Genomic DNA, 21,925 nt, shown 5'->3' on the forward strand with positions numbered 1-21,925 from the left:
GGGGTGGGATGGCAGGGGTAGGGGAACGCTTGGGCTTGGTGATCTTAAAGGTCTTTCCAACCTAAACCATTCTATGATTCTATGATTAAAAATCAGAGATTTCATAATAATAAAAAAAAGAAGATTTAACAATTACTGTTAAAGGATTGAACAGGGGTAAGGTACAGTGAAAAAAAAAAATAAGCCGTCTTAGCTTTAAAAAGTCAGGCTTTAAGGCTCATAGTTAGGTGTATAAATGAATGACCTGTTTTTCCAAAATACTGGCCAGTTGGGGCTTTCAGTGAAATGAATAGAAATTCTAGAAGCCCCAAAGTTTTTAGGCTCAGGTAATTTACTCAGGTACCTCATTTTAGGCACAAGTGCAACGAAGGTCAGATCCCTGCTTTCTAAGCCAGATGATGGGAGCGCAATGAAGCTCTCATCAGATAATGTGAACATGTGAATATGAGTTCTGTTTTAAAGATATTGAATAATTTCTGTGCCTGGAGACGCAAATAACACCATTGTTACTGTCTTTGAATTCCACAGGCCGTGTAGCCTGATGGAAGCGTACATTCCGGTGGAGTTAGACCACTGTTAATAAATTAGGTGCTGCCTGCAGAATGCGATATAGGACCTGTCAAGGATATGAGTATTTGAAAAAATGAATCTCGTTCATTCTCTGTTGACATGGACTGATTAAATCGAACGGTTAAATGGCTAAATTAAAAAAAAAAAATCTGTTTGGAAAATACCGGTAAGTAAGGCTAATTTTGCTCCCTTTGAACTGAGTTTTCATGTGGGACCTGTGTTGAACTTCCACCCAAGGCCAGTGAATTCCTTATTTTTACTACTTACCCCTCTTTAGCTTAGGATTTCTTGTGTTTGGTGCCACTTACAGACCTTTTACTCCTTACAGGTTAAATGGGAACACTACACGGCCAAACTTGCACCATTTTTTCCTAAACGTTGCAGTCTTTCACTGGAAATAAAAATTAGATAATTTCTTGTTTACAGGACAGAAAAGAAACCCACTGGCCTTCAATTACGTACTGTATATTGACGGTGCACAGCAGTAAAAAGTGTTATATGAAAAAGCAGTAGGGGATGATCAGGCCTGATAGCCCATGTATCTCGCAGTAGGTTACCAATCATGCCACGAGGAGCTTTTTCTGAACGTCTTCCTGCTCACAAAGCCCTTCACTTGCCTTGTGATTTGTTATTGCACCAGTTTGCAGCCTGCTGGTAATTCTGTCTTCTCCTGAAGCAGTAAAACTTCCTCAGCCATCAGAGGAGCAATGAATCTGATGTCTTCTCATCGCAGCATTCATTTTACTGTGGTCTGTCTGGAGTGTACAAACTCCGACACCGAAGTTAAACTTGGCCATTCAATGAATTTTTGAAGACAAGAACATAGAAGCTGTAGGTTACAGCGAAATGCCATCAGTCTGTCTCCATGAGTTTTCAAATGGGGGCTGCCATCCCACTTTTCATGACTTGGATTTCGAGAGGTGGAGCTGTGACTGCGAATGACGTACCCCTCGCACGTCCAACGTTGAGGAGCTATTTAAGTAACTTGGTTACTCAATGCTGAACATTTTTCTTCACCCCTCTTTACGTAGATGAAAGCAGTCTCTTTCACACAGGCCTGGCTCTAAGTTTTAGGTCTCTTTATTGCCACCAAAATGTTGTTTAAAATGAATATGGCAACTATGCTTAAATATTATACGTACAGGTGAACACTCTGGAAAGCAAGCAGTGCTTTTATGTTTCTTTGGTGCCCATCTTGCAACTTTTATGATATATAGCATGACTTATATGCCACTTTTGGAAATAATAACCACTGAGTTATTTTTATAACCGTTTTACAAACTTCTCGCATCCCCTGACCTGCTTTCTCTGTTATCTGTCTGAAATTTCCAACCCCTCAGCCATCTTGCTACTGCCCTGACAGTTGAGCAAGTGGTTGGTGCAGCCAGTGGAGAAAAAAACCTCTGCCATGGTGATGTGATGGGAAGTGTAGGAAAAGGTGTCTCGGGCAAAACAAAAACACGTCTAGAGCAGGGCAACGGAGCTGGGGAGGGATCTGGAGCCCCAGGCTGCTGGGGAGCGGCTGGGGGAGCTGGGGGGGTTCAGCCTGGAGCAGAGGAGGCTGAGGGGAGCCCTCATTGCTCCCTACAAGTGCCTGAGAGGAGGGGGGAGCCGGGGGGGTCGGGGTCTGGTCCCAGGGAAGGGGCGATGGGACGAGGGGCACCGGCCTCAAGTTGTGCCAGGGCAGGGTGAGGTTGGCCATGGGGAACAATTCCTTCCCCTTGGGGCTGTCAGGGGCTGGAAGGGGCTGCCCAGGGAAGGGGTCGAGTCCCCAGCCGGCTGGAAGGGGCTGCCCAGGGCAGGGGTTGAGTCCCCACCCCTGGGGGGATTTAACAGCCGGGCAGGGGCAGTGCTGAGGGCCAGGGTTTGGGGGTGGGATGGCAGGGGTAGGGGAACGGTTGGGCTGGGGGAGCTTCAAGGGCTTTGCCAACCTGAACGATTCTGTCATTCTGTGATTCTGTTCTATGAAAAAAAGCTGATCTGCTTTAGGAAGTTCCCCCCTTGCCCCATCCCTGCTTATCCCTTTCCTCCTCCTCTCCCCACGTACCCATCGTGTTTGTGCTGGTAGGAGATGGAGGAGGCTCATGGTAATTGCTTAATCAGCTATTTTCAATTCAATTCCTGGCTGCACTTTCCATGAAACATTAACAGTCCTTGTGTATAAATATGACCCCTACTCCTGGATTAATTTGATTATGTGAGAATCTCAGTTTTCATTTAAAAATAATAACTTTCTGGCTGCTCTGATAAAACAAGTTTGGATATGTAGTTTAAATGCTCCCTGATGGTTTAAAAATCAATCGATAGATACGAAGAATACACAAATCTCTTACTAATAAAAAAAATAAATGTTCTCAAGTCTTTACAACAATTACTTGAGATCGAGTATTTTGAGACCAGAAAATTTCTGATTTTCACTCAATGCTGGATCAGCATTCTCTGAAAGCCAAATCTTTGGAAGCAGCTTCATTTGGGTCCACAAATAGAGATCACCATGTTCAGGAATGACTGTGGATATCTTAACCTAGAGTTCCTCTCTGATATTTTTGGTTATGCAAAATGCCTTGTATAGGCTTTCTGCACTGCTGATTTCATTCTTGGGATAACTTCCATTTCATCTGTACAACTGTGAGAGGGGATTTTGCCTCTGAGTGACGGGCTGCTCCACGTTAGGCCAGTGCTTTAATTTTGCATATTGAAGAAAGAATCACAAACTTCAGCCTCTAATAACTGCAAATTTGATTCTGTTAAAGGTCTGATAAGTGCTATAAATTTTGTGGCAATGACTTTATTAGGACTCTAACTTAATGGTGGTGAGTTTTTATTTAACTGAGCTTTAAATTTCCTCTGGGCTTATAGCAGAACATTAAATCTGTTTAGAACCTAAGTCACACTGGCTTGAAAGGAAATATTTTTTATAAAACTTTCTCATTTGAACATCTTTTGTTGTAGATTTATCTACAACAGGTGTGATACCATTGACATACATGGAACTGTGAAGATAAATGAAGTGTATACTAATAAATTAAAATGTGCCAGAGAACAGGTCCGGGCACTGGAACGTGATTGCTCACGCCGGTAAATTGCCGGGTTAGGATCTAACGTGATTTCAGCTCGTCTAATTAACACTGGCTCAAATAGTTTCTAGAAATGACTTGTTTATTTTAATAGTTTACTAGTATGGATATAGCCTAAGCCATGTGTGGACAGAACATGACTTGAAGTTAGAGAATCTTTAGCAAAGGGCGATGGTAGGGCTATGTGAGGAACTACTGAGCGATAGCCTGCAAAGACTGAATAATGCCCAAGAAATATTGAGGACCTGTTTAGCAACTTTGGATTATCTTTCGATATGTTACGCTGTTTCACAGATACAGAGGATTTGTGAAGGATTATTTCTATAAAAATCCCGAGAATCTAAGGCGAGAGGGCCAGGCACTGCATCTGTCTAAAGCAGACTTTGCCTGAAGCTAACGTTGAATGTCAAGACCTCCAGGATACGTGTTGCTTCCAGTGCATACAAGTTCTGGTCAGCAGGGAGCAAAGTTTGTTGCAGATATCTCTCAGGCTTAGTTTGAAAAATGATAAAGAGAGTTCTTGTGGTTGAGGATGGATGATTCGACAGTTTTGAGAGGGAGTCCCCCATTGTGAAGTTACATTCCTGAAAATGCTGACAGCTTGACTATCAATAAAACAGAAATAAAGATTTATTCCTTACCAACTGGCTTTCTGTTGACATTCTGAGGAACGAAAAGATCAAGAGGATGACATAAAGACATTAATGTCCTCACAATCCTACTTTTCCAAGTGCCTGAATGCTCTTGTAGTCCACTGAAGGATTAACCCTGTAATTATTGACAGTATTAGGGTGAAACATGTTGGTTTCGCCACTAGGAAGCTGAAGCTAACTTCTCATAGCCAGTTCAGTGTTCACTGTTAATCTTTCCATGTCTCTGCAACAACAGGTTTTGTCTTACATAGTGCAAGCCCTTGTCCCTGGAATGACGATGAGCTCGGAACAGTCATTTATTCTTTCTGTTGGCAAGTTACAGGGGAAGTCCTTCTAATTTTTTTTCTAATTCCATGGGGCCAAAGTATTTCTGATTTTCTGGAGCTATTCAATCCTATTTGTAGGTGAGAATTAAAGCTTATGTTTTCACAAGAAAAACGGTTCGGTAAAAAGCCCCAAACTGCAATGTCCTTTGAATAGCGTACTTGTGGGGAGGCTCTTTGCACTACACGTTCTTACTTTCTTCCTGAGGTTGTATCAGGAATAGTGTGGCCAGCAGGAGTAGGGAAGTGATCGTGCCCCTGTACTCGGTGCTGGTGAGGCCGCACCTTGAATCCTGTGTTCAGTTTTGGGCCCCTCACTACAAGAAAGATGTTGCCTTGCTGGAACATGTCCAGAGGAGAGCAACCAAGCTGGTGAGGGGTCTGGAGCACAAGTCATACGAGGAACGGCTGAGGGAGCTGGGGTTGTTTAGTCTGGAGAAGAGGAGGCTGAGGGGAGACCTGATCGCCCTCTACAACTGCCTGAAAGGAGGGGGTAGGGAGGGGGGGGTCGGCCTCTTCTCCCTGGTAACGGGCGATAGGATGAGGGGGGATGGTCTGAAGTTGTGCCAGGGCAGGTTTAGGTTGGACATACATTAGGAAAATTTTCTGGGTTAGGTTAACGGTTGGACTTGGTGATCTTAAAGGTCTTTTCCAACCTGAATGGTTCTATGATTCTATGATTCTGTGATTCTATGAATGGATGTTTTGTGAATGTCCATGTAAATTTTGTTGATTTTTTACTATTCAGTGCATCTAGGCAGGGAGCAGGGAATACTGGAAAAATTGTAAAACAAAGTGTGACTGACAAGAAAATGAATTATTTTATCTGGCTAAGATCTTTGAAACAAAAATTATGAAGGCATTGGAAGACAGCTTGAGAACTCTGAAAACATTACTTTCATTCAAGCCCATCTCACCTCTAAAAGTTTAATTTTAATTTTAATATATTGAAAGCCTCACCATTTGAAATGATAACTACTTCATACATCTTCTATGTCATTCACTCTTTAAATGAAGGCAGCTATCAGTACTAGGGCAGGGTTAGTTTATTTGATCTTGCATGATGTTTCGTAATTTTTCTGACTGTTCACTCATCTCAGATGGCTGTAGATCATGTTAGTAATACAAGCTATAGCTAACAAGATTGAAACCTTGTACAGCCCTGGTCATATTACTCCCACTCTGGAACCTCCCAGCAATTTCCTTCCTAAAGCCCCTCTCTTGGCTTTTGTGGCCCAGGGCATTCAATCTTCCTAAATGCAAACAGTTGACTTCATGGCACCTCTTGCTCCAATGGCAGATAACCCTGATTTTCCCTTCTCATTGACTGTTGATAAATGTTTGATGCCAGCTGGGATTAATACTGTGCTACGCCTCCCTACTAATGAAAAATATTGCTTTCAGAGAATTTGCAAGGCAGTCCCCTGTTCTTTATTTGACCTGCTTTATTCCTCACCAGGTTCTGTACTGCAGGAAGTAAAATAATGCATGTACTGAGAAAATCTCTTGCCTTTCTACCTGGAAAGTATTTTGTGAACAGAAGCCTGTAGTTTGAGTTCAGGTGATTTTATTTCTTTCCACCACGAGTCCACAATGAGTCGTAATAGATCAATAAATGAATGTGGGAATGTCAGTGAAAGGATTGGGAGTGTTCTGTTGTGGATCTGTATATTTTATTTTATTTGGGGGTTGGAGAGCTCATTTCCAGGTTATGCATACAACCCTCCCAGGTTATATGTATAACCGTGATTATACAATAATGATAAACCTGTGTTATCACAAGGAGGAGAATTTTCTTTATGCTCAGGAAGGTACATTGGGATGAAAGAGATGTGCATAGGGATGTGAAGAATATATTATTTGGTTTGGAAACTTAGCAGTTTCTAGTCCCTGGGAGCCATCTTGTCATGCAGGGAGAAAAGCCAGGCTTCTGCTATTTTATTGCATAGAAATCATGCACCAACGATGCCATGATATTGCACACATGATATGCTTTGTGTTCTTTGAGACGGGAAGTCTCAGTCTCGATTTGGCTTTTTTGAAAATGCTTTGTACAGGTGTTCTGTCTTATGTCCTCCTGGATACTTGTGCAAGGATATATAACTTAGTCTTAAACGGCACCTTGCGATTGCTGCAGCTCATCTATCTGCTTCCACAGACCAGATTTCCCAGAGCCCGGCTGCTCTCGAGAGGAAATGGGTCTTTCACCATAGAGTGGGTAGCCACAGCGGCTAGAAGAGGACCGTTTAACTCAAGTAGACCTCAAGTGTGCCAGCTTTTCAGTTTCCATGCAAACAGCAGATGCAGTTTGCCTAATTTTGCATAATGCATCAAGTTTTCTAAGAAAAAATGGAAGAAATTTGGCCATAGCGTAGAGGAAGTATCCAGTGTGAAAAACATCTCCGTTGCGGAGACCTGGTGGGAGCTGGAAGGTGCTGGGGCTGCCGACTCCAAGTCACTGAGGACAATTGAACGATGCATTTTGGTTTGCATTTCATGCTCCTCTCCCTTCCTTGGTTAAGCATTGGTTAATGGAAGACCAATTACGTTTGATCCGTTACAGTCATTTCCAATAGTGACAGTAATTGAATAGTGTTAAAACAGTTCAAGGTGGGACTGCTGTAAAAAACAAACTTTATGGTCTGTCCTGAATGGATGTGGCATTAGAGTATGTTGGATAAATACTCATTTTAGTGAACATTGCTGACTGTATTGGGTGTAAATGTCCGGGATTTGATAAGCGGGAGGGTTGCAGGGGCTGCCCCATGCTGGACACAACCAGTTCCAGATGGCTCAGGGACAGCCCCACCACACAGCTGAGCGCCTCAACAATGCTGGTGGTGCCTCTGGCAAAATATACGTAAGAAAGAGGAAAACATGGCACAGCAGTGAGGAGTGAGGAAAAAAAGTGTGAGAAACAGCCCTGTGAGCCTGAAGGTCGGAGTCGGGAATGGAGTGAAGTTGGGCCTGGGAAAAGGGGAGATGTGGGGAAGGTGTTGGTTTAATTTGTCTTTGTTTCTCACTTTCCAAACACATTTTACTTGGCAATAAATTAAATTAATTCTCCCCAAGTCGAGTCTGGTCTGCCCATGATGGTAAGTGGGAAGGGATCTCCCTGGATATTACCTCGACCCACGAGCTTTTCCACCTGGTTTTCTCCCCCTGCCCTGTTGACGAGGGGGAGGGAGAGAGTGGCTGGGTGGGCATCTGGCAGCCAGCCAAGGGCAACTCATCACGCTAGTGAATATCAATTTGCAATTATATAAATGTTATTTTTTATATTTTTACCTACATATATATAGATGCAGATTTATCAACCTTGACATTATATTCTCACACAGCAGCAGTACTGCTCCCATGAGGAGGTTGCTTTCAAGAGTGCTCCGCCTTTGACGGAGATTGCTGCTGTGTATTGCTCTGTACGTGTGCGTCGTGTTCCTATCAGCTGACTTGTCTTCACTGAAATCATAGAATCATAGAATCATAGAATGTTTTGGGTTGGAAGAGACCCCTAGAGGTCATCTAGTCCAACCCCCTTGCAGTGAGCAGGGACACCTTTAACCAGATCAGGTTGCTCACAGCCCCGTCCAACCTGGCCTTGAATGCTTCCAGGGATGGGGCCTCCACCCCCTCTCTGGGCAGCCTGTTCCAATGTTTCACCACCCTCATTGTAAAGAACTTCTTCCTTATATCCAGTCTAAACCTACCCTGGTTTAGTTTGAAACCATTACCCCTTGTCTTGTCACTGCTGGCCCTACTAAAAAGATTTTCCCCATCTTTCCTATAGGCCCCCTTTAGGTATTGAAAGGCTGCAATCAGGTCTCCCCTCAGCCTTCTCTTCTCCAGGCTCCTTCAGTTTATATCCTGGGACCTGTGCACAGTATTTTTGAAAAATAGACTCGGAGAGTGTGAAGTTCTAGGTATTAGTGAATCGTACAGGCCAGCTTTCATAAATCAAACTTCAGGTTCCAATAGAACCGTAAGAAAAAGAAGTTTTTATGCAAAGCAGATATTTTCTTACATTTTGACGATTTTTTTTTTTTCCTTCTAGATAAACATCATGTCAACGGAAACAGAATGGTAGAACCTTTCCCAGAGGGAACACAGATGGCTGTATTTGGTAAGACATCGGCTTTAAAATAAAAGCTCTGAGCTGTGTTGTTTTACTGCACGCCAAATTTCTTAATTTCAGCCTGAGTCCTCCGAGTTTCAGAATCTGGGCTGCTATTGCCATTTTCTAATCCCTACAGTCAGCTAAAGCCACCGATCATTTTGGGAAATGTCCGTGCCCCCAAAGGAGTGTACTGAAAGTGTTTTTCTAAGTTATACAAACAGAAAATTTAAATGCTTATTTTGTTCCATAAAAATCCCCAAAGAGTAGCTTTTCATGTATGATAATTCCTGTAAGATCATTCACTAGTTTCAACAAAATTCTGAAGATGAACCATGATTTTCCAGACCTTAAGTCATGCAAGGAACTCAAACTGTTGGGTGGAAAGCTTTATCTACTGTACTGGAGGAACTGTTGCCATCTCCATGGCCCAAACCAAACCTGCTGGCTTGTGCTTTACTTTGCGAATCGTCCTGTAGACCTCCTGGTGGGTGCCAACAGTGCGGGAGAGGTGGCCAGCTGTAACTGAGAAGATGTTTAATTTCTTTGTATCTATGCTATTTTCCATGACAACGTCATTCTTTGAGCCCTTTTTGTGAAACTTGAAAAAAGTGTTTCTCTGGAGAAACTAATTACTTCCAGAAGAAAGAAACATCCTAAACCAGATCAGAATCACCAGCTATTTACCAAGATACGGACCTTTCCCAAATCTGGGAATAGTCAGAGCTGTCATTTCAGAATTTGCTAATGTTAGTCCTTAAGGGCAAGCCTATGGAATTACTAGGGAAGAAAAACACGGATTTCTGTGACAATTATTCTTAAAACTTATTCTTACAGAGAACGGAAAATATAAAAATATCCTAACCCTGTTTTGAACCATAAGATTGGATTGTTTAGAAAGGATATAATTCTCTGTTAAATTCTACAGGATGGTACAAAAGTGCCTGAGGAAATTTCTTATATCCTATTAAATGTTTGTCTATCTGGGATGTTGAAGTGAATATTAAATTGCTACTCGGTACACCTGCTCTGTCATCCAGCCTGATGGAGTTCTAAATCATAGGGAGTGCAGGCCAGGTATATAAAGCAGTCATCACTATTTTTGACATGGGCCCGTTCTAAGAATGTATATAGATATTTTGGCAATCACAAAGCAATGTGTGTAACAACAAATACGTAAAAAAAAGGAGAACGGAAAGCAGTGATTCTGAGAAACAATGCTATGTAACAATATACTGTGTATAGATTATGTATGATGTAACAAAAAGAATAAAGGCAGCTTTCAGATATGAAATCAGGGCTATAGTGAGCAGGCATTAACAGGCAATTTTAACACCTGCATGCAGTGTTTCCGAGACAGATACTACATATATTTCACATTCTATTGAGCAGTTAGACTGAATTTATTAACAACACCACCAAAAAGTTGAAAAACATAAACTATCAAAGCAACCAAGAGAATTTGTATATCATCGTGGCTGCCAGCTGCCAACCCAGAGGGATGGAGGTCCCCTGTGGCATGGATATCTCCGTAGTCCTAGGGCACCCAGAATGAGCCTAGACGCTTGAGTCAGGCACCCCATTCACCCCAGGTGTTCCTGAGGCTACGCATCAAGAGAAAACACATTCTTGGTCTCCATAAAGGCAGAAGTGGTAGAAATTATCTTCCCTACATGATACAGTAGATGACGTTAGATGATCTAATCAACCCTACTGATGTTAAAGGTTGTGAATCTGCATTTTACAGGAGAAAGTAGCCTGTGTCAATATGGCATTTTCTCAGTTATTGAGCTTAGCGATGATGATCTGGTCTAATTTACAAAAAGAAAAGACATAGCATAAATATTTCAAAAACCTGAGCAGCGTCTGAAAGTTCTTACATAGTCAGAGTTTACATACCCGTCTGGAATGAATTGTTGATCTTAATCTATTTTCAAACAGAGCTGTATTCACATCTGAAATATTTAGCAATGCTATGTGGAAGGCAAAGGGCTGAGTTATCCATGGGCACTAATTTATTACTGAGAAAATTACCTTTTCAATTGATTATTGCAAAAAAAAAATCATAGTATGCATTAACTTTCCTGTGGAGCAAAAGTTTCTGCAGTCGCTATGGTTGGAGAGGAGCAATGGTTTGTGGGTGTCACCCTTCTATTTGTTATCATGATTGTTAGTTAGTGTCATGATCTCCTCAAGTTCTCTTTAGACTTCCTCTAATCCAGTATTGTCTTTCTGCGAGTATCACCTTGTCTGTGGATTTGGGAACGTAAAAAAATTGTTGGAGTAGCGGAATGAGAGACTGATAAATTTTTCAGAGCTAATGGAAAATGATTGCGTGTTACCTTTTGAGATTTAACATTAAGATAGACGCAGAGATTCTTCTTCAAATTTTTTACAGCAGGCAGGGGCAGAGAGTTCTGGTACAGCCTGATACTGATGCAGTCTTTGCTGTTTAAATTTTTTTAAAGCTCCTCCTTCATGTGATGGTCAGATCAGTTTTCCAGTGGTTGGGGTGGGTGCCCCTATTGGCGGTATCAATGCTGATCATACAGGACTTGTAAAATTTCATAGGCAGTAGGATCCTTCTTACAGAATTTCATTGGAAGAGCGCAAAATCCTATTAAACAGCCTACTTTGAATCATTCCTGAGGAACTCTGTTATATTCATATCAAGCCTGGTAACTCATCATTTTTAAATTGCCCTAGATTTTCCACAAGATTGTGATTGCAAATGTTGGGCTAGGTGGTGAAAACTCATGCTGCTGCCATCTGTGCTGTGAATGAACGGAAAACCTACATGTTCTTAGGTTTACTATTAGACCTGAAATATAATAGTATACAAACATGACTCTGATGATAATTGTTGTCATTTGTTGGCACTGGCATCCCATTCTGATATGTGGTATAGAAAAATGGAGCTACGGTTCCTTTTCCTACCTCCGACGTGGCAGCGTTTGCTGGCCCCATGTGAATGGGACTGAAAGGAAGCACTCGAAGAAGAAAACCATTACCTGTTCATAATTCCCCTCAGATTGTTACTCATCCTATCCAGGTATATTCCTGTTAACATCAAGTTCTTTGTGTTTTAGGACTTTCTAAGCTAGCGGGGAAGAAACTGAGCTAGGCTGAGCTTGTAGACTTTTCGACTCCACCTTGGCAAGAGAGGGCTTCTCACAACTCTTCTCCAGACACATCCTTTAATCCTTTAATTGGGACCCACAGGGACAAGTCTGGAAGAGCAGCAGTCACTAAGAAGTAATCCCTCTTCCTTAAAAAGATGCACAAAAGCTAAAAGATGGTAAATAGCCATACGATTTTGTAGATACAGCCTTCTTGCAGTGCATTTTCCTACTGCTTGGGTAGTTTTAGATTCACCACAAAAAATAACAGTATCAAATGTAATGCTGGGTCGTGAACACTAATCCTTTTACCTGCTTGCAAAATGCAGTTAGATTGCATTACACCGCTCCATCTTCCGCAAAGCCTCCTTCAAGATGCTCTTCCTAATGCTGCGTTATTTACTTTATGATATGACTGCTTGTTTTTATCACGGTACAGGGTGAGCGCGCACAGGTCGTTGTTCCTGCAGCTTTCCCATTTATAACAGAACCTCACAGTTTTCAAAAGGCTATTTAAATCATCTTGAGATTCTCTGGTTGTCTGTTTAGCATTGTTCAGCTGCCTCAGATACACCAATTGTTCATTAGAATAAAGAAATGCGTCCTTGTTTCTACAGTGGTGAAAAAGCTAGATTGCAAGGCTGAGGGTGACTCTTTAATGGAAATCTTTTAATGCCAACCATCCAAGTGACCTCTTAATCCAGTTTCCTGCTAATATTGAAGCACTAAGAGCTCAGGAGGTGCACGGGCACTGCTCACGGCCCCACTGGAGACACTGTAGGATGTTGTATCAAAAATCATTGTGTCCCTTGAAATGAAGAGGGGGTTGTATTCCCAAGTTCAGGGACTGACACAGATGAAGCTCCAGATGTTATGTGTTTGTGTTAAGGACGGTACAGTAGAAGCCATTCAATAAATGCCTGTCCAGCAACTGTTCTTGTCGTTCTCATGGCCATAGTTATTTTCAATTAAAAGTATTTTGCCTGTAGTGACTGATTTTGACCAAAAACCTAACCAAAAGTCAAAACCTGAACATATATTAGGGGTCTGATAATGTTTTGTAAAGAAGCAATTTAGGATCTAAAATCAGCTTTTGGATAGAAGGGTAAAAATTGAAAAGAAAAGCTTCAAAGCTGCCGAACATACGCAACTTTCAATAAATTAATATTTCCATCAGTACCATTGTAATTCTTTGCATATTTTAAACATATTTATGCTCAGAAATATGTCTGGTCAGCATTTCTGAATTGTAAGCGTATATTCTTCTCACCGACTGCTGCTGTCGCAAGACTCCAGTTCATCCCAGAGCACCTACGTGTTCACTGCGCTTTATAGGCTGCCGTATTTCTCTGAGAGGAAGCATTGTGCATATGGTGTGTTCGTAGAAGAGCTCTTATTTACCTTTAGTAAAATCTGGCAATAGTTCAGATTTGTAATTATAACACTTTTTAAATACGGGACTTAATTGTGCTGTATTTGCTTGACATATACTGGCTAGTAACGGGATTATTGGTTTCTCAATATAAACAAAATATAGACAGAAGTAGGATGTTAAGTAACTGATAAGATCTAATTACAGACATTTCTGAGTTGGCAGACAGATCCAAGCTTGTTCACCTTCTGCTCTGCACTTACCAGACAGCAGCATGTTCCAGTAATTCTGGAGAGCCGTGTTATCGTTGCACTTTGCCTGAGTTATTCTGTCCTATGGAGATTTGTACATCCCCAATGCATTCCCACAATTCCCACTGCTTCCAAGGGTTATTTAAAAACTAAAAGAGGATCGCACCAAGATTGTCCAATGAGCCCCGGCAGAGCCAGGGGTTTCTCAACCTTTGCGTGTGGGCTGTTGAGCTGCCCCTGCAGGGCAGCATCACGCGATGCTTCCATCCGTGGCTTCTGCTGTTGGAAAGCTGAGCTCCTCAAACAAGACCTGCTCTTGGGTGGTTCAACCCTTTCTAATAAAGGCTTGAGCAGGGCAACTTTTCAACTAAAGGAAAATAATTTCACTTGGAAGTGGGATCATGTGTTAAGAATGGATCGCTCACTAGAGTTTCTTTTACTCATTCCTGAAACAGCTACGGGTGGCTGCGTCAGGTAAGAAAATGTGTTAGGAAGCCTTTTGGTCCGACTCAATTATGGTTTTATGATGAGCTCTGTTCTTTTCACCAGGAAAAGGAAATCACGGAATCATAGAATGGGGTAGGTTGGAAAAGCCCTTCAAGATCTTCACGTCCAGCCATTCCCCTACCCCTGCCATCCCACCACTAAACCCTGGCCCTAAGCACCTCGTCTGCCCAGCTTTTAAATCCCCCCAGGGCTGGGGACTCGACCCCTTCCCTGGGCAGCCCCTTCCAAAGCTTAACAAACCTTTTGGTGAAAGAATTTTTCCTAATGTCCAACCTAACCCTGCCCTGGCACAACTTGAGGCCGTTTCCCCTCGTCCTATCACCCGTTACCAGGGAGAAGAGACCCACCTCACTACAGCCTCCTGTCAGGAAACAAATTTTGGACACCAAGAGAAATACCTTTTTTTGTAGACAGTAAAAAAAGGACAAACAATTTTTTCCCTGTTGCTCAAGAAAAGAAGAAAACTTTAAACCATGCGACATGTCAGAAGATATTATATCTCTATCTGAAGAGAATATAAGACTTCGTGACGTTGAAACAGGTGTGTGTGCTGTGACCCAAATTGTAGGAGAAACATCTACAGCAATATTGCCAGATGTTACAAGGATCACATTGTGGAAGAACTGAGAGCCAGAGGGAATGTCTTCCAGAAGGGATTCCTGTTTCTCATGCTGATTATCTTTCCACATCTTGGAGAAGTGAAGGGAGAGTACTAACTGTCCGGGTTTGTAAAGCACTGAAGTGTTAAGGCTGTCCTGGGTGCACAACGTGGTGCAGAGATGGACACCGAACTTTCTGCAGTTCTGGAATGAGAAAATAAACCTGTGAAGACATTGCCTAACAAAAAGGGATCGCCTAAGGGGAGGCTGCTCCGTCCCTAAACAAAGCACTTTTCTATTCTTACCTTTGCCATGCCTTTATTAAAGAGATTTATCCTTATTTCCCATTTTCTTTTTTCATCTTCCATATACTGACTTATGGCTGGTGTCTTTTTGGTGCCTCTTCCAGAGAACTGAAACACAACCCAGTTCCCTGCCTCTGCTGTCTGGTCCTGCTTCATCCTTATTGCCACCAGTGCCCAAACATCCTCTTCCTTGCAATCTTGCCTGAAGTACGATGCTCTGGTTTGCTGGTCAAAACTTCAGGGATTTTGCGAGCCCTAAGCAATCGCCAGGGAAGGTTCTCTGTTTAGGATTTAAGAGTCTAGCCAGGGAAGCCCTGAACTGAAATTTTTCCCCTAAGCCTGTTGTAAAATAAGGTGGTAAACACAGAAATAAGCCTTTTAAAATGAAAAAAAATCTTGGTATTCAATTTCTCATGTCCTATAGCACGTGGTAGGCGCTACGCATTAGCGCGGGTGATGTGACTTGGTAGCACCGTGCCTCAGCTCCGCGGCACCGTAAATGGCCGCAGTTGCAGAGCACTATGCGAGACAGCCCCAGAGAGATACAAAATGCTGCAGTCTGCTTGGTCTTTGCCAAGGACATTTCCTGACATTTATAAACACTAATAATAAGCACTAATAAAATATCCCTAATGCAAAGTGAAAGCTGTCCTTGATCAGCACAACCCTTCATAAAATTTCTTTCATTTCAAAGGATCCACATCTCTCTCTCTTTTAGCTTCTGAAAACAAAAGTAATGTGGCCTTCAAAGACAATATCTGTCCTTCTCCATCAGGGACTTGTTTATGTTAATTTGGCTTTCTTGAGGTAATGAAGAATTTACCTTTGTGTGGATTTCCACTTAGAGTGCGTATTGCACATTAGTGAAGATCCTGAGGTTTTGAAAAGTAAATCAGAGTGCAGCTTTTCAGTCAACAGCATTCACCTTAAAGCCGCCCTTCAATTACGTTTTGGGGACTTTCCCACTGAAATGAGTGGAAGAGACATAGTGAATTCTCATGGGGTTTGGGATAAGGCTCCGTGATCTCCCAAAGGCAGGAATTGTCTCTAAAACACATTTTCTTTTCTATGCAAAAAGCCAGCAAGAGCACCTAGATTACTTTAGCAATGCAAAAGCCTTGCAGAGAAGTAATTTCTTGCCAATGATAAATAGGGATATATCAGTGACTAGGATGAACATATGCTTGGCATCATTCGGAGTTGCTTTAAGTTGGAAATAGGAGTAAATTATCCTGCTAATGACTAGAGGCTGCCCTCCTCAGATTTACGCAGCTTTGCGGGAGATGTATGTGTGTGTGCGTTTATGTGCTGGGATATAGGATATGCACACGTACACATTTACCATCAGCATTTATCCTTTCATTCCTGTTAATAAAGCACAGAGCGTGGTGACATAGCGTAAAGCATACGGAACGGTGATGATTTATTCTATTCGGCCATGAAAAATATGATGCTAATTGTCAGCAGTTACAATAGCAGAGAAAAAATACAGAAGGAGGTTTTTGGAGGGATAATATTGTGTTGTTTTGATCATTTTAGACATACCGTGACATTCACAAAGTGTTGTCAGTGCATCTTTCAGATCCTAATGGATTTATCTTTACAACACTGCTGTCACAGACTGACAATATTAGAACTGGGGATGTGAGACCGAGCGTATAGGTCCTATATTAAAAAATACAGATTACTTATTGTTAGGTTATTCAGTTTGGGGTAATTTAGAGTGATTTTCCTGATTTTCAGGAGTTTTTCTCACCTGGTGAAGTTATTGGTGTTCTCAAAAAGTATATCATTAGATATCTTGCTTAAAATTAAAGCTACAAAAATCTTCAGCTACTTTGAAAATACTTGCTCAGAAATGCTCCTGAAGCTTGGGAGAGTCAACCGGAATCTTTGTATCGATCTCATCGGTGCTTTCAACTCATTGGGCTGGAATTAATCTCAATAGATTTTAGGTATATAATCTAAAGTGGTCTTCAGGAATTTCTCCCTAGTCGGAGAAAGCACATTTGGAGGTCAGTTCATTACAGCTGTCTCGGAAAGGAATAAATCACCTTCTGCAGGTGCCTTGTTCTGTCAAACGCTATCTAAACAGCAAGCTTAGACTAGGGGGAATTGGTTCATCTGCACAAATATGTTGCAAATATTTTATGCCATTTGAGGTGTCCTAGGGCATTTGAGGCATCCACAGGGGGCTGGTGGGGATGATTCAGGTCTCACAGGAGATCCATAACCTTCTGAACTAGGAGGTGAAAGCCAGATAGGTTTCTCTAGGACATCCCAAATGATATGAGATACTTATGTTTAGGGATTCAATGTACATATAAAGACATTTAAATGTAAGTGTAACATTTATGTGAAATTGTCCTTGATCTCCAGCTTCCAAGGACACAGGTCTACCTTTTATCGTACGTGCCCCTCTTACGCCAGTCTGGTGCAGAATTGCTGTGTAAGGCATCTCGGATGACACCAGATGCCTTTATTTGTGCATTGGTGCTGACCCCTGGATCCCCACTGACCGTCATGGGAGCTTGGATACCTTCTGTCACATGTGAACACCTATTTGTAGGGATCTAAATGTAGTTATTCAAGTCCGCATGCTGAAGCACACCCTAGAGGTCTCTGTTTTGAGCATTGCTTCTGGAGTGTTTCTCACAGAATCCCTTATGTCCTGGTATATGCCCGGTGCATATTTACCCTGTATTTGGGGGATGGCCTACACGATTAGATCATTTTCAATAGCAATCTCTGCTTTTTCTGGGAGACACACTCAAGTCCTTTGTCTGTAGAAGACAGTGAAAACTCCACCCTTTAAGAGGGCCAGACAACATTTTGTTCCAGGTCTTTCTTCTAGAATGCCACCTAGCTTTGCTCTCTGCTCAGGACACACTTCAGAAATGAAGGAAAGAATACCCTTCAACATCTACGAGAACGAAATAATATGATCAGTTTTTCAAATAAGATACAAACTAGTAAAAAAAAATAAATAAATGCTGATTTGAGTTGAACTGTAAGTAATTTTGAGACAGACGTAGTTATTTGTTTGTGAGCCAGGGAAAACAGCATGCAATATGTCAGGCTTTGAGATAAAATTTATTGGTGTGTCATTGGCTTAAATCCAACATTATGCTCATAAATAATATAATCCTAGTGTGACACATTTCTGCTTGAACCTTGACTGAAAATTATTGAGAATCATGTTATGAATTATGTAGTAGCAGTCACGCATTCAAGTCAAAGGGATATAACTTGAGTGAAAAGCTGAAATGTGTTTGTAATTAGGTAGACTATCTAAAGGCGCATAGTTGCGGAAAGGGCAAGGTGTCTTTCTTGTATCTGAAAGTATAACACAGAGCCTCGCTGCAGACTCAGGCTAATGGTCATCCAGCTTTTTATTCTCTCATTCTTCTGGGATGGGAAGGCTGATGTGGTTGACTGTTGTCATCTGTATCACTCTCATCTGCTATTAGCACCGTCTTTTGTCTCTTAATCTATACTAGCTCGATATGACCCAAGGCTCCAGACAAACCTTGGCAACAATATACAGTCCAGCTGCACAGCAGGATGGGGGTAACGCAGGGTTTTTCAGTGGAATGTGCCTGACAAGCCGAGAGAGGACAAACGTAGGGGTTTAAGCATCAAAATGGTTATATTCAGACTCATCGTGTGTGACAGTGTTTATCCCCGTGGCAGATAAAGAGCTTATCAACTGCTTTGCTTTCTGGAGGCCGATAAACCCAAGTTCATTTTACTGTGCTGCTACATTAAAGATCTGGGTATGTTTTTTAGATGTAGAAGGACTTTTGGTAGCTAACATGGTCTCTCTTCAAACCGTTGTGTAGCGTGCTGCTTGGCTGTGGTGGTTGTTTCTTGTCCACTACAGAAATTCACACGTGGGTTCTTTACTCTTTTTTTTTTTTTTTTTTTTTTTTTTCTCCTTGCTATCTGCATACTGCTTTGCTCCCAGGCTGTCTTCTAGAGAGAACCAATTGGTTCCCTTTGAGATGAAACCCGCATGTGGTTCTGCAAATAGTATATCCTAGGTACCACTCCTAATCATGCTGGGAAGCTGAGTGATTTCACTCCCTCTGCTCTATCCTATCTCCCTATACTTTCCTGGCAGGCCTTGTATCCTCAAATGTCCCGATGTTTTTCCCACGACATGCCCCAATGCATGCAACCCCCGCCCTTGGTCGATTTGAAATGAAACCCTAAATTGAGGAAATGTATGTGCACACATACACGTGACACTAATTATGCCATAGTGCCGTAGGTGAAATGTGTTTTGCATGGTAAATGGAAGAACAGGGTTGTTGACCATGTTTCCCATCTCAGAGCTTTAGCTTGTCTTAAAAATTTCCTAGATCTCATGCCATGGTATATCCTGGAAACAGGGAACAGCAGTGTTGCATGAATAACTGAAGCCAGGCCATGAACCACCTGTGGTACAGATGTGTTCAGCCAACTGGAGCTGACTGTAGTGTGAGAATTCAGCATCTGTGAAGAATTCATGAATACTCCTGACTTTTACTTGTTCTAGGACTGTACCTTCAGACAAAGACGACTGCATATAAGCGGAGACTTTTAATGTGGGTTTTCTCTTGCTGGCCAATATCTTCTGTATCCTTTCTTTTTGCTTCCATCAACAGACGTTTGAATAGGTCACCGATTCCTTGGTGCATGTGACAGGGCCAAAATTTATATTTTTATAAAGTATGCTTATGTTTGAGTTTTTTAAATCTTCTGTTCAAATAATGCCACTTACCTCATTTAAAAACTAATCTTGGTCCCCTCCAGTTGTTTGTTCCAGACTGCAATTACTTATGCTTTACGATGCTGTAGAGCAAACCCAAGGGTAAATCAAAGATATTTGTAGCCTTGAGGCAGTTTTGTTGCTTTAACAGACTTATTGACTCTATACAAATATTTTCCCAAGAATTCAAAGTGGATCCAAAATGTTTTGGAGCACGTGCTGGAGCTTCCAGAAGTGCTATGTTGTTTGGAACCTGAGGCTATAAGAGTCCCTCAGATCTCAACCAGTTGTGTTCTCCCTGGCTGCGGTCTGCTGTGAGTCGAAGGCACTTTGCTGATGACTCCATCAGTCATATTTTGCCTCCGGACTCCCTCTTATACACAGTTTTAGGAGGAGAGTAATATATGAATATTTTAACTGATGCCTAAGTATGTAATTCCTTTCCCTGTTGATGCCTATTGTTGGAAAGTGGAATAGGAATGGAAAAAAGAACAAAACTGAAACCATCATTGTGCCAGTGTATAGACCCATGGTTTTTTTCCGTGTGGTGAATACCATGTGGATTTCTGCTCTGCTCAGGTCAAAAGACATCTAGCAGGACTGAAAAAGCTTCAGGGGGGGCAAAAAGGGTGATCAGAAGTGTGGAGCATCTTCTATACATGGAACAACAGGGTACAGTAGGACTATTCGGTGTGAAAAAGAGATAACCTCGTGGGGTATGGGGGTTCTACAGGATGATGATAGGCATGGGGAATGTACAAGGGAATTGATTTTGCAGAATATCTCCCCCTTATAAGAAGTAGGGGTGAGAAGAAAGGATGCAAGTAGGAGCCAGTTTCAAAATAAACCAGAAAAGTTGGAATAGAATTAAAGGCTGTTGGTTTGCTTGCCAAAAGGATTTTCTGCATACAGAAGATTTCCTAGGTTGAAGTGGGGCCAGGAGAAATAGCTGGAAGAGAAATCCACTGAGAGTTATTCAAACCACAGCAGGCTCAGGAAATCCTGCAAGATTCGGAGACTGGGACCATAATACTGGCAAGAATCGTGCGTATTTGTCCTTTTCTTATTCTTCCCTGACTGCCTGCTGTTGTCAACGGTGAGCTGGATCCCTATTATGCCATACCCTGCATGTCACAGGTCACATATGTCGCATGTGTGTTATATCACCCATCGTATCACATCGACTGCTGTGCGATTATTAATTAATTAAAGCTGTGGGGAGTAAGATAGCTGGAACCTGTGTGCTGAGCTGAAAATACAGGAGTCATTGCTGAAAATGGTGGTGAAAACCATGCAGATGCAAGCCACAGCTGAGAAAGATTTGTAACAAGAAATAATAAAATGAAGGTGCATGTGGATCTTTTTCTGCTGGACAGTAAAGTTGAGCAGGTTTTGCAAACTTGATACTCATTCTAGTAATTGCACTTCAAGTGTTTTGAAGTCAAAAGAACCCCAGAACCCCAAAGGAGGCAAAAACCGATTGCACAGTGAATGCTGTAAAATAGGCAACAGGTTTTTTCTGGATGCATGTCTAGCTTGGCATGGGTTATGAGAGATGTCTGTGCCTCTGTGCTTGGGAAGTGGGTGGGCTGAGGGCATAGCACGGAGGCCCCTCTTACTGCTCCCACCCCGGGATGGCACAGCTCTGCCTCTATGGCTGTGGTACCCGAGTTATCCAAGCCTAGCTGGATAGCTACAGTTATTCAAAATACCTTCGTACGAGGATCTCTGACCATGGTTTGTATAAGCTAATTTATTATCCGCTTAATTGCTCACTCTGTTGCATGTTTGTCATGTATCATTTACAACCATTGCATTACTCTGAAATGCAGTAGTCGTAAGTAATACATATTGCATTGCTTTTTTTTTAAAAAAAATGAATAACCGATGATGATAGGCACCCTGTGAAGAAAGAGGAAAATTCTGCTGCATACAAAAATTAGTGTATCTCTGCTTCTTTGGAGAATTGCTATCCAAAGGCCACATCCGACTTCATGGTAAAGAAGGGAATTTCCACCTTAGGTGGCTGCTGTCGTGGTGCTTCTCTAACAAATGGCAGTGCCTATCTCTGTAGCGTGTTACGAGGGCCTCCCAAAAGCCAGCTTCAAGGTTGGAGAGGCTATTTATTTAAGCAAGAGCGTGCTCCGACAGCGGTTGAAACATCCAGAGGTTGTATGCCTCACGATGCCCTCCTGCTTAACATCCTGCCGACCGCAGCCAGAGAGCACGGGGCATTTAGAGGGTGGTGAAGGCAACCATGGGGTTGGAGTGAGCAGCTCATAGGC

At 42.1% G+C, this 21,925-nt stretch overlaps 1 protein-coding gene across 1 annotated transcript in view; it reads left to right on the forward strand.

The window, feature by feature from the left end:
- The window catches only part of MSRA (methionine sulfoxide reductase A), a 290,729-nt gene that overhangs the window by 92,751 nt on the left and 176,053 nt on the right, over positions 1-21,925 (forward strand). Inside the window, 1 exon segment of the mRNA XM_035895416.1 lies at positions 8,675-8,743. Coding sequence (XP_035751309.1) covers positions 8,675-8,743 — 69 coding nt within the window.

The sequence above is a fragment of the Egretta garzetta genome, unplaced genomic scaffold (assembly GCF_000687185.1).
Source record: "Egretta garzetta isolate BGI_Z169 unplaced genomic scaffold, ASM68718v1 scaffold325, whole genome shotgun sequence".
Lineage (NCBI taxonomy): Eukaryota > Metazoa > Chordata > Aves > Pelecaniformes > Ardeidae > Egretta > Egretta garzetta.